Genomic DNA, 14,040 nt, shown 5'->3' on the forward strand with positions numbered 1-14,040 from the left:
ATCTCCAGGACTTATTTTATAAGTGGAAGTTTGTACCTTTTGGCCACCTTCACCCATTTTGACCACTCCCGTACCCCTCTTCTGGCAACCAGCAAACTGTTCTCTGTATTTGTGATTCTTTTTTTTATTTCCTGCCACTTATAAGTGAGATCATATGGTATTTAACTTTAGTAATTAAAGACAAGGTAACTTTGAAATCTGATTTTCAAAGTGTAAATGTAACTTCTAGGATTTATTATGCTGTAGGTGATGTGTGTTGAGTGCTGCCTCATGTGTGGTTTCCACCTTCCAGTAAAAGGCCTGTGAAAACATGCATCATCATCACCATCATGGTCATTGTCATCAAACACCGAGAAGAGTGCAGGGACATACTTCAGGATCCATGAGAGTTCAGACTAAATGCAGCACCTGTGTGTTGAAATATTTTTTAAAAATACAATGGAAAAGGCCAATGGATTTGACTACAAAAGCCTTTCTCAATTTTTATTCTTTTAAAATTTCTCAATTAAAAGACAAATAGCAAACTAGAGAAAAATGCTTCGAATTTGTCAAATGTGAGAATGTTTGTTACATGGCATATTAACATAAATTTATCTTTTTCACATATAATTTTCAAATGAACTAACATATGATTCAAAAAGGGAAGAATACATCTGTGTCATGCGATCATATAAGAATTTAATCTTACTGTAAGACATTAAGAAATTGCAAATTAAAATAATGATCTGGTGCCATATTTTTGATTTACAAAAAAGTAATGATATTTAATATAGATCAGAGAACTCTGAATGGAAAGTTTGACACTGATACTATCAAATACTAACAATGGGAATGCAAATTTTTACCATAATCTGGGAAGTAAATTTTATATCATCTATCAAAATGTTGATGACTTTGAGGTTAATAATTCTGTTCCTGGAAATTTATTATAAGGACATAATATAAATATTTTTAAAGTATCTGTGCAAAACTGTTTATCCTAGTGCTGCCTACAACAGTAAAATTTGGGACCAATTTAAATGTCCTTGAATAGATTTTTCTTTTAAAAATTACCATATATTTATTCCGTAGGTTATAGAGACATTTAAGAGTCATAAGTTCTAAAAGTAATGTAAGAGCATAAAAAATGTCTTAAGGGATTATGTTTAAGAAAAAAGGAACATTTCATATGTATCCCAACTCTATAGGCTATACAGATAGAATAGTCTGGAAAGAAATATACGAAAAGCAATGCCTGATTTTTTTTTCCTTTTTGCTAAATGTAAAATATTGTGTCATTTTTAACTTCACTTTACTAATAATGTATAAACCAAAAATTAATAAATGTATGATTGATATTAACCTTAACTTTTCAAATATTTCTCCCCAAAAGGTGTCAATCCATGTTCATCCAGCTTTTACCCCACCTTATCTTTTCCCAATTGGAGATGTTGCTATCACGTACACGGCAACTGACCTATCCAGCAACCAGGCCAGCTGCACTTTCCATATCAAGGTTATTGGTAAGTCTTCAAATTACTTGCATAGGTTTGTGAAAATAATCCAGTTCCCCCAAAGACTGCTTCTCCTTTATCTTCAGCATCTCCCTTCTCACTGATTCTTCCTTCTGTCATTGAAGCCTGCTGAAGCCATTTCCTCTTTGAAACCTCCATACCCTTTAACTATCACTATATCTCTTAGATTCCTTCCTAAAAAAGTTCCCAATGGTTGCCATCTCTTTTGGCTTAACTGCCATGTATTTTCAAAGTCACTCAATTCTGTCTCCTTCACTCATAAAAACTATGAGGGTGAGTCAAAAATTATCCACACTCTGGTTATATTAAAACTTCTGTAAATTCTATAGCCAGAGTGCGGATAATTTTTGACTCACCCTTGTACTTTCAAGGTTACCAGTGATCTCTAGAGTTAATCCTACTGCACACTTTTTAGTCCTTATTTTACATAATGTTTCCATAGATTTTACATTATTAACAATGCTCTTTATCAAAAGTACCTCCTTCCCTAGCTTCTCTGACAGCAATCTTTCTTGTTTTTTCCCCTCATTTTCCTCATTTATCCTTCTTGATTGCTTTTTTAGGCTTCTCTTCCTCAGACCAACTCTCCAACGTGGATCATCCCCACGATTCCAGCCTTGGCCCTCTTCTCTTTCATTCTCTCTGGTTTTCCTGGTAATTTTGTTAACTGACAACTCCCGGATTTCTATCTCCAGCTTAGATTCCTCTTCTGAAAGTCAAACCAATGTATAAAACTGCCTACCATACTTTCCTATGTGAATGCCCCACAGGCACTTCAAACTCACCCAAACCTAAAATATTTCTTAGCTCAGAAAATGGAGTGAAGACCTAGCTACCGTGCAGGAATCTGGAACTCATTCTTGGCTCCTCTCCCTCCATCACCAACATCCAATAAGTTATCAGGTTCTATTGGTTTCATCTACTTAGTATCTTAAATCTGTCCCACTCTGTCAATCCTCATATCCCACTGCTATACATCGCTCCTTCTTTTTTATTTATTTATTTGGTCTGGTTTACTCTATCATCTCTCAATTGGTGTTTGTGCTTTCAAACAATTCAGTAGATATTCAGTAGATACCAGGTACCCACCAGCAAGACTCAATATGTGGAGAATATATGAAGTGGTCTGTAGCACTCAAGAGCACAGACTCTGAACCCAAACTGCTTGACTCCACAACCAGCTCTGCCACGTAAGACAATGTGACCAGTCACCTCTCTGTGCCTCAGTTTCTTCATCCAGAAATAAAATGAATAAATATATTACCTCATAGGGTTATTGTGAGATTTTTTTGATTAGTTAAGATACACAAACCACTCGAAGTAGTGCCTGACACATTAAGCTCTATGTACGTATACTAACATTTTGCTATTTTGGTCTCATGTATATTTTTAATGTTTATTTTAAAATTCAGTACATTAAATTCATTTTATTTTAAGAATTTTACATAATCTCTTGAAATAACTAATGTGTAGCAAACTGGCTTCTTACCCTAGAAATGATAGATTTTGGTGAAAGTAGATAAAAAGACACAAAAAAATCTGTCTAGTTCACATCATAGTGCTTAGTTGTTTTTAATTGCTTTTTCAATGTTGTTTAAACATGAACTTTATCAGTCACATGAAAAATATGTTGGGTTTGTTTTTACGGCCCTGTGATATTTAAGCATGGAAATGTGAGTCAAGAGTTTGCCAAGTTTTCATTTTTCACAATGAAGAGTCAGCGTGGTGAAATGTAAAAAAGTGTACTTGAGTGTCTAGCTAGACACAAGGTGGATTTTCAAATTATGAAAGAGGGAGAGGAAATGGGAGGGAGGAGGGGACAGGAGAAGGAGAGAGAAAGAGAGAGTGGGGGAGAAGGGGAGGGGGAGTGAGAGACAGAAAATATTCCAAAGACTACATTTTCTTGTTTTCCTCAGATGACAGGGGGTTGGTGTCTTAATGAAAAATGAGAGGAAATAGGAGTGCTTTTGCTTAACATTCCACAGAATGCTGCCTCACTTGCTTTGACATGGACTTTCTCTCCCTCGTGGAGACAATGCATCTGCTGGTACCTCCAGTTCTTTGACAGTCGTTGGCCTCATCTTACTGCCCTCCCTAAACTTCAACTTTAAGCTATTTGGCTAAAATCAGATGAGTTTAGAAAATCTTAGGACGATTTCACTTGCAATTTCTTTTGAGAAAATAGTAAATACCATCTGATTTGTCAATGTAACTGTGAATTGGCTTGGTTCAGCATTCTCAGTGCACTGACCTCCTGTGAGCATTAACTGCTTCATCCTTTTCTTTATTCTACAACTTTTTATGAGCATCTATTGTGGGCCAGGTGCCTTGCTAGGCCATGGAGACCTAACTGTGAGCAGAAGAGGCTCCCTTGCTGACTGGACAGAGTTTACAGCCTAGGAAAGTAGTAAACCAAAGGTCCTGCACTAAGGAAACAACAAGCATGAGGAAAAGAGAAAAACTGAACATTTATTCATAAGACTTAGCTTAAAACAAAAATCTGTATATTCTCACAGGTACAGCTTGTTTAATGTCAGAATATGTGTTTCCATGTATCATAGATAGTATATCGTCCTAGTCTTGATGCCTGTGACTGTAATTTGCCAGCTTAATGACCTCAGGCAAGTCTCTTAAGTTTGTCTGGTTTGAGAATCCTCACCTGTATAATTAGAAAAATAGTATTTGTTCAGTCTACCTCAAAGGCATGTTATTACAGATAGAAGGACATCTCAAATGTGTAAAAATCAGTAGTTGTGTTGAAATTTCCTCCTTTACACCTTCTTTGTTGTCCTTTACTGACATCCTAAAATTCCCACCACATTCCATCAGAGCTTTGAAACCTGGCTCCCCAGCGGCCCCCTCAGACCCCTCCTTCAATGTAGATTACAGTGCCCAGCAACAGACTCACAGTTCTTTCACTTTTATCGTGGCTTTCACCCCCTCTCCACTGTAGCCCCTCATTCCCATGTCCACAACCTGTTCTTTGTCTTTACCTCGAATTCATCAACCTTAGGAATCTTAAGACTCCAGTGTCCCACCTATGGACATAACCCCCCGGCCTTCCAGCAGTATCACATCCTCACTTACATCTTACATATTCTACAGCATGACTCAGATCTCCGCCCATTGGTCCTTCCGTTTAGTATCTATCCACCCTTCAGTGAAGAGGAGGATCGTGCAAGTAATCCCAGTGAAGAGGAGGATCATGGGAGTGAGCCCAGTGACATGACTGGTCATTTCACGCCTTACGATTATCTGGGAAAGTTCTCTTCACTTCTGGGTGGATCCGCTCAGCTACCACTGGTGAAACTCACATACTAAATGCTCACTGCATCCCAAGTTTGCCTTTCCTACTGCTGTGCTCATGGTAATTTTAACAATCTGGTGTTTCTTCTTCAACAGGCAGAGGGAAGTATAGCAAGAATTTTTCTTTTGATGTTGAGATCAGGGGTGAAACATCCCTCATCATCAAAGGGACCCCAGGGCCAGCCTTGTGTCTGAAAAGGTCAAGGTTCTCTGCCGGCACAAGTAGACTTCAGTTCTCTCTTGCAAAGCCCCTCGTCAGTTTTGAACATCAATTGTGACTTCATTGTCTCATTTCACGTTCTTTAGATGTAGAACCGCCTAGCATAGACTGGTGCAGGTCCCCACCTCCGATCCAGGTCTCCGAGAAGGAGCATCCTGCCACCTGGGATGAGCCTCAGTTCTCGGACAACTCAGGTGAGGATGCAGGGATCATGTTGTCAGCATGTTAACATCAAATTGTACTTTATTTTTAATACCTCTTAAGGGCTTCCCTGGTGGCACAGTGATTAAGAATCCACCTGCCAATGCAGGGGACATAGGTTCGAGCCCTGGGCCGGGAAGATCCCACATGCCACGGAGCAGCTAAGTCCATGCGTCACAATTACCGAGCCTGTGCTCTAGAGCCCGCAAGCCACAACTACTGAAGCCCGAGTGCCTAGAGCCCGTGCTCCACAACAAGAGAAGCCACCACAATGAGAAGCCCATGCACCACAAGGAAGAGTAGCCCCCACTCACCACAGCTAGAGAAAGTCCGTGTGCACAGCAACGAAGACCCAGCAGAGCCAATAAATAAATAAATTAATTAATTATTTTTAAAAAGCTGTTAAAAAGTTAAAAGAGAAATGAAAAGCAAGTTACATCTAAATAGAATGAATAATTGTATAAGGTAATATGTTTTAATGCTAGGATAATTATATATAATTTAACATTATTAATCTTACCTATCCATGGCTCTTCCTTTCTTTCAGTATTCAGTGGACATTATTAAACCTGTACAGGGTGTTTTATTTGAAAGTATTTTAATAAATTCATTGAGTCTCTAACTTCCATTGTCCTAAAGGCATAAACTCTGCATACTATTGGTAAATCTAACGCGGTTCTGTGTATTCATACTCAGTTCTTAAACATTTGCCAAAAATTTCTAAAGTTTATGGGAAAATAGAAAAAAATGAGCTAATATAGCTGAAGTTCCCTTTAAAGCTTTGACCAAAACCCCGAAAACAATAAGAATACAAGTTAAATAGTTTTCTTAAATTTCCAGTATTCACAAGACTGACCTATTCAAGGAAAATAATTTATTTAGCAAGAATGCCTTAATTTAATGAGGTTTTTGAGTCAACTCTTTTTGGGTTACGGTATGAGATTATATCTTTTATTTTTTGCTAGCAGCCAAATCAGTACAAGTAGAATGCACAGCTGGTTTGTATAGACAGAAAATGAAAATTCAAATCGAATAAAGAGAGCGCAGACAATAACCCCCGAACTGGATTCCTTCTTTCCCCTTCTTGCCTTTCTAGGGGCTGTGTTGGCCATCACCAGAAGTCACACACCAGGAGACCTTTTCCCTCACGGGGAGACCGTAGTGCAGTATACAGCCACTGATCCCTCAGGCAATAACAGAACATGTGACATCCACGTTGTCATAAAAGGTATTCTGTACACAAGCCTCCAAAAATCTAGTTGACATTTGATACGTGTAATTGCTATTGCACTCTATTTTATGAAAGAAAATAAGCTATGAACAGTAGGTGTTTAAAGTTAGAATACTGACAGATTTTATTGAGGTTTCTAAGTATCATTCCTTCACTTCATGGTAGATAGAAATATTGTCTTCCGGGATAGTCTTTAATGAATGACTTATCAACATTTTCTCCAAAGTTACAAAGTATTGTTGTCCTGATCCTATTTTGAATGCCTGAAGAGACAGATTCTGAAAATGTATTTGCTACATAATGTTGTCCAGTTTTCATTTTTATTAGAGGAATGCCCCAAATAACAACCTCAAATCAGAAGTACTTTTAGCTTTTCATAAAATACGCACAATTACACATAGGTGATTAATTACCCCTAATCACAGATAGGTACGGCTTTTTAACTATACTCACCTAGGAATCAAAAAGCAGACTCTGCAACAACCCCGCACTAAGGATTTATTGTGAGAGTTTTTCTAGGAGTAGTGCTGGACAGGAGGAATCCTTTTCAAAATTCAGCTTAGACTCCTGGATTTTAATTTGTATTTCTTATACCACTGTATATGAGTAATACAACTTTTTTTACACAGGTTCCCCCTGTGAAGTTCCATTTACACCTATAAATGGGGATTTTATATGTTCTCAAGATAGTGCCGGAGTTAACTGCACATTAACTTGCTTAGAGGGCTATGATTTCACAGAAGGGTCTACTGACAAGTATTATTGTGCTTATGAAGATGGTATCTGGAAACCGCCATATTCCACTGAATGGCCAGACTGTGCTAGTAAGTTCTAATATTTTTCTGGACTCCTTTCATATGTGTGAGTATGTGTTTGTCTGCCTATATGTATAAATTTCTAAATATTAAAGGGAAAAATTGCTGTAATATAGGGATTAGTTTTGGAGTGGAAGATGGTGCCATGAATTGAAGCGTTTGCAGATAAGAGTAATGCTCGTCCCTTGGTTTAAAATATTAGGCCCCCAGAGTCTTGCTATTGATTGGATTGCTGTAGGACAAGACTCAGTTTATGGCAAAACCATCTTGGCCCTCTCATTGTTATTTACCAGAATTATCCGAAGAGACTTGTCAGCATGTCATTCTTAACTTGTAAACTTCAACTTAAAATATAGTCTTATAAAGGAAAGAAAAAAAATTGTTATAACGACTGCAGATTTATTATATCCAATTAGTTTATTGTCACTAGAAGTGTACCAAATATTGAGTGCAATTGAGAAGTTATGTCTTTGAATTGAATGTCTGAAGTTAGATGATCCAGTTTCTTAGGCAACAGATGAAAGCAACTTGAATAGCCCAATGTCATGTAACCTTTCAGAATATTTTGCTTTATGGTTCTATCATAGTTGCTTCTTTCTCCCCATAAATACAGCAGAGGCCTTCAAAACAAATTGCTCTCAAATCAGCAGTGCCATATTTTCACGTTCTGGTCTTTCGAGAAGTCTTTACCCAATTCTGTGATGTATCTACAGATATAGACTATTATAAAATAAGAGGTGACTTGTGGTACACGTCAATGAAATTTAATAATTGAGAATTGTTTGAATAAAAACATCAGAACGGGGTGGAAACATAGCATAGTATTATCTGAGAGCAGCAGCAGTCATCAAAAAGGTCAAGTTAGAATCAAACTAGGACCAATCCCTCTTTTGCAATATCACCTTGGAAACCTTCCCTGGACTCAGTGGCTGAGATAGACACCGTCTTGAATGGAGGTGCAAAAAAGACTTGGAGGTCATCTAGCTGGAAACCCTAGGAGTTGCGGCAGTTGTTCTAGGTTTGAAGGTCATACTGTAAAATCTGGGTGAAGTCCATTAGATTTATTTGCCTTATCACTGACTCTTGTTTGTTTTTTTTTAATAAATGTCTTTATTTATTTAAAAAATATATATAATCTTATAGTCTGCAGAAGAGCTTATATTTAAAGTAAGAGCCAATGTACGTGATGCAGTAAGAGATCAAACTCATTCTCTTTAGAAGTGATTTAAATTTACAGCTGTTCTGTAATCTTATATATTATTATAAAAATAACCCAGTATCTTTGTCTAGTGTAAATACTATTTTCTGGAGTGAATCTTTGATCTAGTACTATAGATAAAGTTTAAATGCCAGTGTCTTAGAAAAAAAGAGTAAAGCCCACTTATTTGAGCTATTTTTTCCCCCAAATTTAGGAAGCAAAATAGAAGTGATATCACTCACCTCTATCAAAGATTTAGACAGTAGGATTTTAATGGTGATGCTTTTAGGAGACATTGTCTCTGAATATTTCGAGACAGCTTGCTAAGTCCAAATTCTAAGCTTCTGATCCAAGGAAAAATTTATCTTTGTGAAATTATACTTTCAAGAAATAGAATTTTACATAATATTCAGAAATTTTCAATGTCTATTGGTCAAAAATATAAACATATGTTATAAATATACATAAATAAAAATTATAATATCTTTGCTGTAGCCAGGATTTTCAAAGATTCCCAGGAATACAATGAAAAGAATTTTTATATCTCTTCTTCCCTTAAATGCTCCTTTTTTATATGATTGCAAGGTAAAGAATACTATATCAAAGCAAACTTATCACCGAGTAACTGGGTGCAGAGCTGCTTGGCTCATGGTTTATTATGATCAATTAATGCCTGGAAACGTTCCTTAACTGTCATCTTTTGTTTTTATAACAACCCCACAAATCATGTCAGGATTAAAATACTAAGTTATAGTTATTCCACAGATAATTAAATCTTTGTTTTGAGAACACTAACCATCTGAAGCTGTTTTTTCCAACATTTTCCAGTAAAACGTTTTGCAAATCATGGGTTCAAGTCCTTTGAGATGCTATACAAAGCAACTCGCTGTGATGACACGGATCTGTTGAAGAAGTTTTCTGAAGCATTTGAGACCACCCTGGGGAAAATGGTATGTCAGTAGCATTCCTTTGTTGCTTGCCATATTTTAAAGGATGCTCACTGTTGAGTTTTTTGTAGCCTCTCTGAGTCACCTGCAACAAAAATTCTTTGTCCTGATGATTTCCTTCTTCTTTGTTACCCAACTGGCTCCTCACATTTAGAATTATTCATAGGTTTTGGACTTCTGGAGTGAATTATAAGTAAATCTGTGTTAAAGCACTTTGAATTTTTTAAAACGCTCTGAGTCAGAAAGGGAAGCGTAGGGTCCATGTGGTTTGAGAATGTCTGCTTTCTTATTTAAAGTATGACAAAAAATTCCATTGTAGACTGTATTTCTTTTATGATGAGGAGATCTTTGAACATTTAAAGGATTTTCTTTTTCATGCATTTTTGTTTGGGACTCTTTCAGTGATTCCAGGAAAGCAAAGCAATGTATTTAACTGTATTGAGCATCTTGAAGGCAGGAAATGATATTGTGTGTGTGTGTGTGTGTGTGTGTGTCTATACACACACATACATGTTTGTATCCCTAACAGAGTTGAGTGGCTTAGATTTTGGATAGATTCTGAAAGTAGACGTAGTGATAGTATTAGATTTGATGCAGAATGTGAGAGAAAGAGAGGCGTCACGGAGGCGGAGTATACAGGATCGTAGATACAGGAGTGGATCCACATGGTGATGTAAGTGTGTGAAAGAAGGATCTTTTGTGACTGTGATCTGTGAAAAAAGATGCAGAATGAGCAGTCTGGAGTAAGGATGGGGAGGAGTTGTTGGAGGTTTGAGAAAAGAGAACATGGTATAAAACAGTTTTCTAGGAGAACATAGACGAATATACTAGAGAAATGTAGTAGAATTGGCAATAAGCAGCATTGTGTTTTCTCCTGAGCTATAGTTGAGCATATGGGCACAAATGTAGAAAAAGCAGAGCAATGAATTTAAATTTAACCCGGGTTTAAGGTTCTCCAGACAAACAAATTGAGGAGGGTGCATGCAAGGGAGTGATTCATGGTGATGGAGCATGGGATCCAAAATGGGTAAGTAAGGAAGTGAAGACATCAGGACTGAGGGACAGTGAGGAGGTGGTAGCATCAGTGGATTAGAGATTCTGATGAAGTCAAAGAATTGTTGGATTCTTAGGGGTTGGAGAGGGTGCAGTTACTGGTAATGACGCGGTGTGAGGGTATGATCATGAGAGTAAGTGACAGAGTGGAGCTGGAAGACAGAAGAGGAAGAGGAAGAGAGACTCCAAGGTGCTAGAAGAATCAGCTGGGTGGATATAGAAATCACCGAGGGCTGTAACAGGGATGGTTACCAAGTGTTCTTGGAATGAGAGGGTGACTCAGAGTGGGGGAAGGCTGTGGATGACGGCCACGAGGAGGGTCAGTGTGTGGTACAGTTGATTGCAGGAGCTTCAGAACTCTTAAGGCTTCAAGGAGGTTCATTGGAGCACGATCTGGAAACAGCAATAAAGACTGAGGGGGACACTTTCTCCACCTTCACCACCTAAGAAACCTAGGAAGTCAGGTTTCATTGAGAGCAAAAGCAAAGAGAACAGAAAGAGTGGAGGTTAAAAAATAATAATAATAATAGGAGAAGGGCTGATTACTGACTGTGAGTTTCAGAGGGCATTGAGGAAGGTTTCGAGGACTTGGAGAAGGGTGGGAGATAGGGTCAGAGAAAAGGGATCTAAAGAGCCATTAATATAATATTGTAAGTCAACTATACTTCAATTAAAAAAAAAAGCCAAATGGGGTGAAAGTTCAGAGACGAGATATCCCAGGAGTCCTGGCTTTCTTGTGGTAAGTGATATAAACAGAAAGAAAAGGCATGAGGCGAATCCTGGTGGTCCACAGGCACTTAGAGGAGGTAGGGGAGGGTACGGAGGGGGGTCAGGAGCCTTTTCAAGGACAGGCATAGCTCTAGGGCCCTCCCCTCCCTCCTGTTGTTGGAGATGTGAAGGCCAGAGGAACAAAGGGCTTATCTAAGACACACCCCGATGTGAAGTACATTTTGTCCTCTTCATCTTTTGTTTGCAGGTCCCATCATTTTGTAGTGATGCTGATGACATTGACTGCAGGCTGGAGGACCTGACCAAAAAATACTGCCTCGAATATAATTATGAGTATGAAAATGGCTTTGCAATTGGTAATGAAATTATTTAGTGTGGGTAGTTGGCAAAACTGATCTGCAGACTAAGAAAATCATTCCAGAAGAGTGGGACAAACTAGAAAAATGATCTTTCATTCATTTATTCATCAAGTATTTTAGGATGACTTGATACTGTGCTTAATGATCTCTATAGATTTATTACCTTTGGGGTATCAAATAAATTCTTTCAGAATATTAGCCAAAATGCCTCAGGATGATAAAAACTAAGAATATTAAGTCACATTATGATTGTAAAATTCAAATATTCATTTGAGATCTTAGAAGAGAATAGTAATAGTTATAAAGTACTAACAGCAATTTTTCTATGGCATTTAACTTAAATTGCAAGTAAGCCATTTATTTAAAATCGTTACACATGCAAAATATTCACATTCCTTACCCAGGATATGTTAAGACTCAGTCTATTTAAGTCTAATATACCTTCAAATGGAATTCTGATGTTTTATTCATGTAGAGTCTAAACATTTTCTTCTTCTTTTTTTTAATATAATTGACATATAACTTTTATTAAAGCTACTGCAAAGTGTGCTGTTTGATTTTTTTGGCCGCCCTTCTCGCCATTTAGCTTACTGTCTTCAGATTTCTAGGAGATTTCAGCTGTCTCTCAATTAGCAAAATTGTCCTTTCCAGTAATTATATTTATTTTTAATTCATTTTTATAAAACAGTCCAGGACTTGCAGAGTAATGTTTTAAGATATAATAGTGATAACAAAATTGTCTTGTGGTTAAAACACATGAACTCTACAACTGGCTAGTAAGGTCTGAATCCTGGCTCCCTGACCTACTAGGTGTGTGGTCTTGAGCAAGTTCTCAAACTACTCTGTGCCTCCATTTTCTCACCTCTAGATTGGGTATATAAGAGTAACGAACTCATAGGGCAATTGTAAGGGTTAAATGAGGAAGTACAAGTATAAATAAAGTGCTTAGAAGGTTATTTGAGACAGTATTAATTCACATAACAGCAGACATCCTTTTTGTTTCTGACACTAGTCATATTTTTAGTGATTCAGCATTGAGTGATGTTGACTATTGCTTTAGATTTTTAAATTTAAAAATATTATTTATGCACATGTTTATTGAGAAAATTAGAAAAATGCTAAAGAACAAAGAATGATATTGAGGTAACCCACAATCCCAGAAATAATTCTGTTAATATATTAATGTATATGTAACTGTACAGTGTATGTGTAGACCCATACTATTTTGTAACCATGAATTTTTAGTTTTATTGAGAACATTTTTGTCTTAAATATTATACTTCAATACAATTTTAATGTCTACATATTATTTTATCCATCAACTTGCCATAATTTATATAAACAATTTCCTGTTGGTAGACTTTAGGTTGTTTTCCAATTTTAACTATTATGTACAACTTCTCAGTGAACATATTGGACATTAAAGTTTTAGATAGAAAAACACAAAGTGGCATTGGCAGGGGAGTTGGCAGTGGCACATCTAGAATAACAATAGCTCTTCTGTCACACATGACCCAGGTTTCCCTCAACCCCCAGATTGTTGAGGTAGGTTGCAAGGGTACGAGGATATACACAGAGGAAGTCAGTTGTCATCATGAGGGTGAGATGGGTGATGTTTGTCATCTTATAAGGATCCAGGTGGCATGTGGTATAAATGGTACAAGTGATCCTAAGAGACAAGCCTTCCTCCTTGAGTGTCTTTACAACAGAGTCACAAGATCAGCGTAATATTTATAACACCTTGGCAAGTCATAATGTATGGAAAACAAAGGGCCAATATATATTAAAATTGTTTGATCTCATAGTAATCACGTAATTCAAATTAAAACTAAAATGAGATGCCATTTTTGACCTGTCAGATTGGCAAATTTGAATAAGAATCATAATACCAAGAGTTGGCAAGGGTGTCAGGGGAAAAAAAATCATATTCATATATTGTATGTAAAGGAGAAATTGAAGGGCAGATGACAATATGTATCTAAAGGATTAAAAATGCTCAGACACAGAAATTCCACTTCTCAGGATATTTCTCAAGATAAAAGTCATGCTAATGTACACACATGTACCACGTTTCGTAAATTCTAAGATGTATGTTTTTCATTTGGACATCTCTGAAACTTGTATGTGTCTTCTCATTGATGATATCTTACACTTTATGAAATAGTGTATGTACAAGGATGTTCTAAAATTTTGAAATAACCTAAAAGTCTGAAAATAGAAACCTGCATAGTTTGTAGTATAGCTATAGAAACCATTTGACACAGAAATATTATAATATATTGTTGAGAAGATATGAAAAATGATTATCAAATAATATACACATAGTATGATCTTTTTTTGTTGAAAGTGTGGTATGTTTATTTTTATTCTATCTATCTATCTATCTATCTATCTATCTATCTATCTATCTATGCATAAGTGTGTATGTGTGTGTTTATATAGTCATAGAAAAAATTTTTGCCTAAAA

General features: G+C 36.7%; 1 protein-coding gene across 1 annotated transcript in view; it reads left to right on the forward strand.

The window, feature by feature from the left end:
* SVEP1 (sushi, von Willebrand factor type A, EGF and pentraxin domain containing 1) overlaps positions 1 to 14,040 on the forward strand; it is a 200,802-nt gene that overhangs the window by 101,657 nt on the left and 85,105 nt on the right. The window contains exons 9-14 of the mRNA XM_057722390.1: positions 1,373 to 1,502; positions 5,127 to 5,234; positions 6,338 to 6,469; positions 7,102 to 7,296; positions 9,314 to 9,435; positions 11,462 to 11,570. Of these exons, the coding sequence (XP_057578373.1) occupies positions 1,373 to 1,502; positions 5,127 to 5,234; positions 6,338 to 6,469; positions 7,102 to 7,296; positions 9,314 to 9,435; positions 11,462 to 11,570 (796 nt within the window). The remainder of the gene's footprint in view (positions 1 to 1,372; positions 1,503 to 5,126; positions 5,235 to 6,337; positions 6,470 to 7,101; positions 7,297 to 9,313; positions 9,436 to 11,461; positions 11,571 to 14,040) is intronic.

The sequence above is a fragment of the Hippopotamus amphibius genome, chromosome 2 (genome assembly GCF_030028045.1).
Source record: "Hippopotamus amphibius kiboko isolate mHipAmp2 chromosome 2, mHipAmp2.hap2, whole genome shotgun sequence".
Classification (NCBI taxonomy): Eukaryota; Metazoa; Chordata; class Mammalia; order Artiodactyla; family Hippopotamidae; genus Hippopotamus; species Hippopotamus amphibius.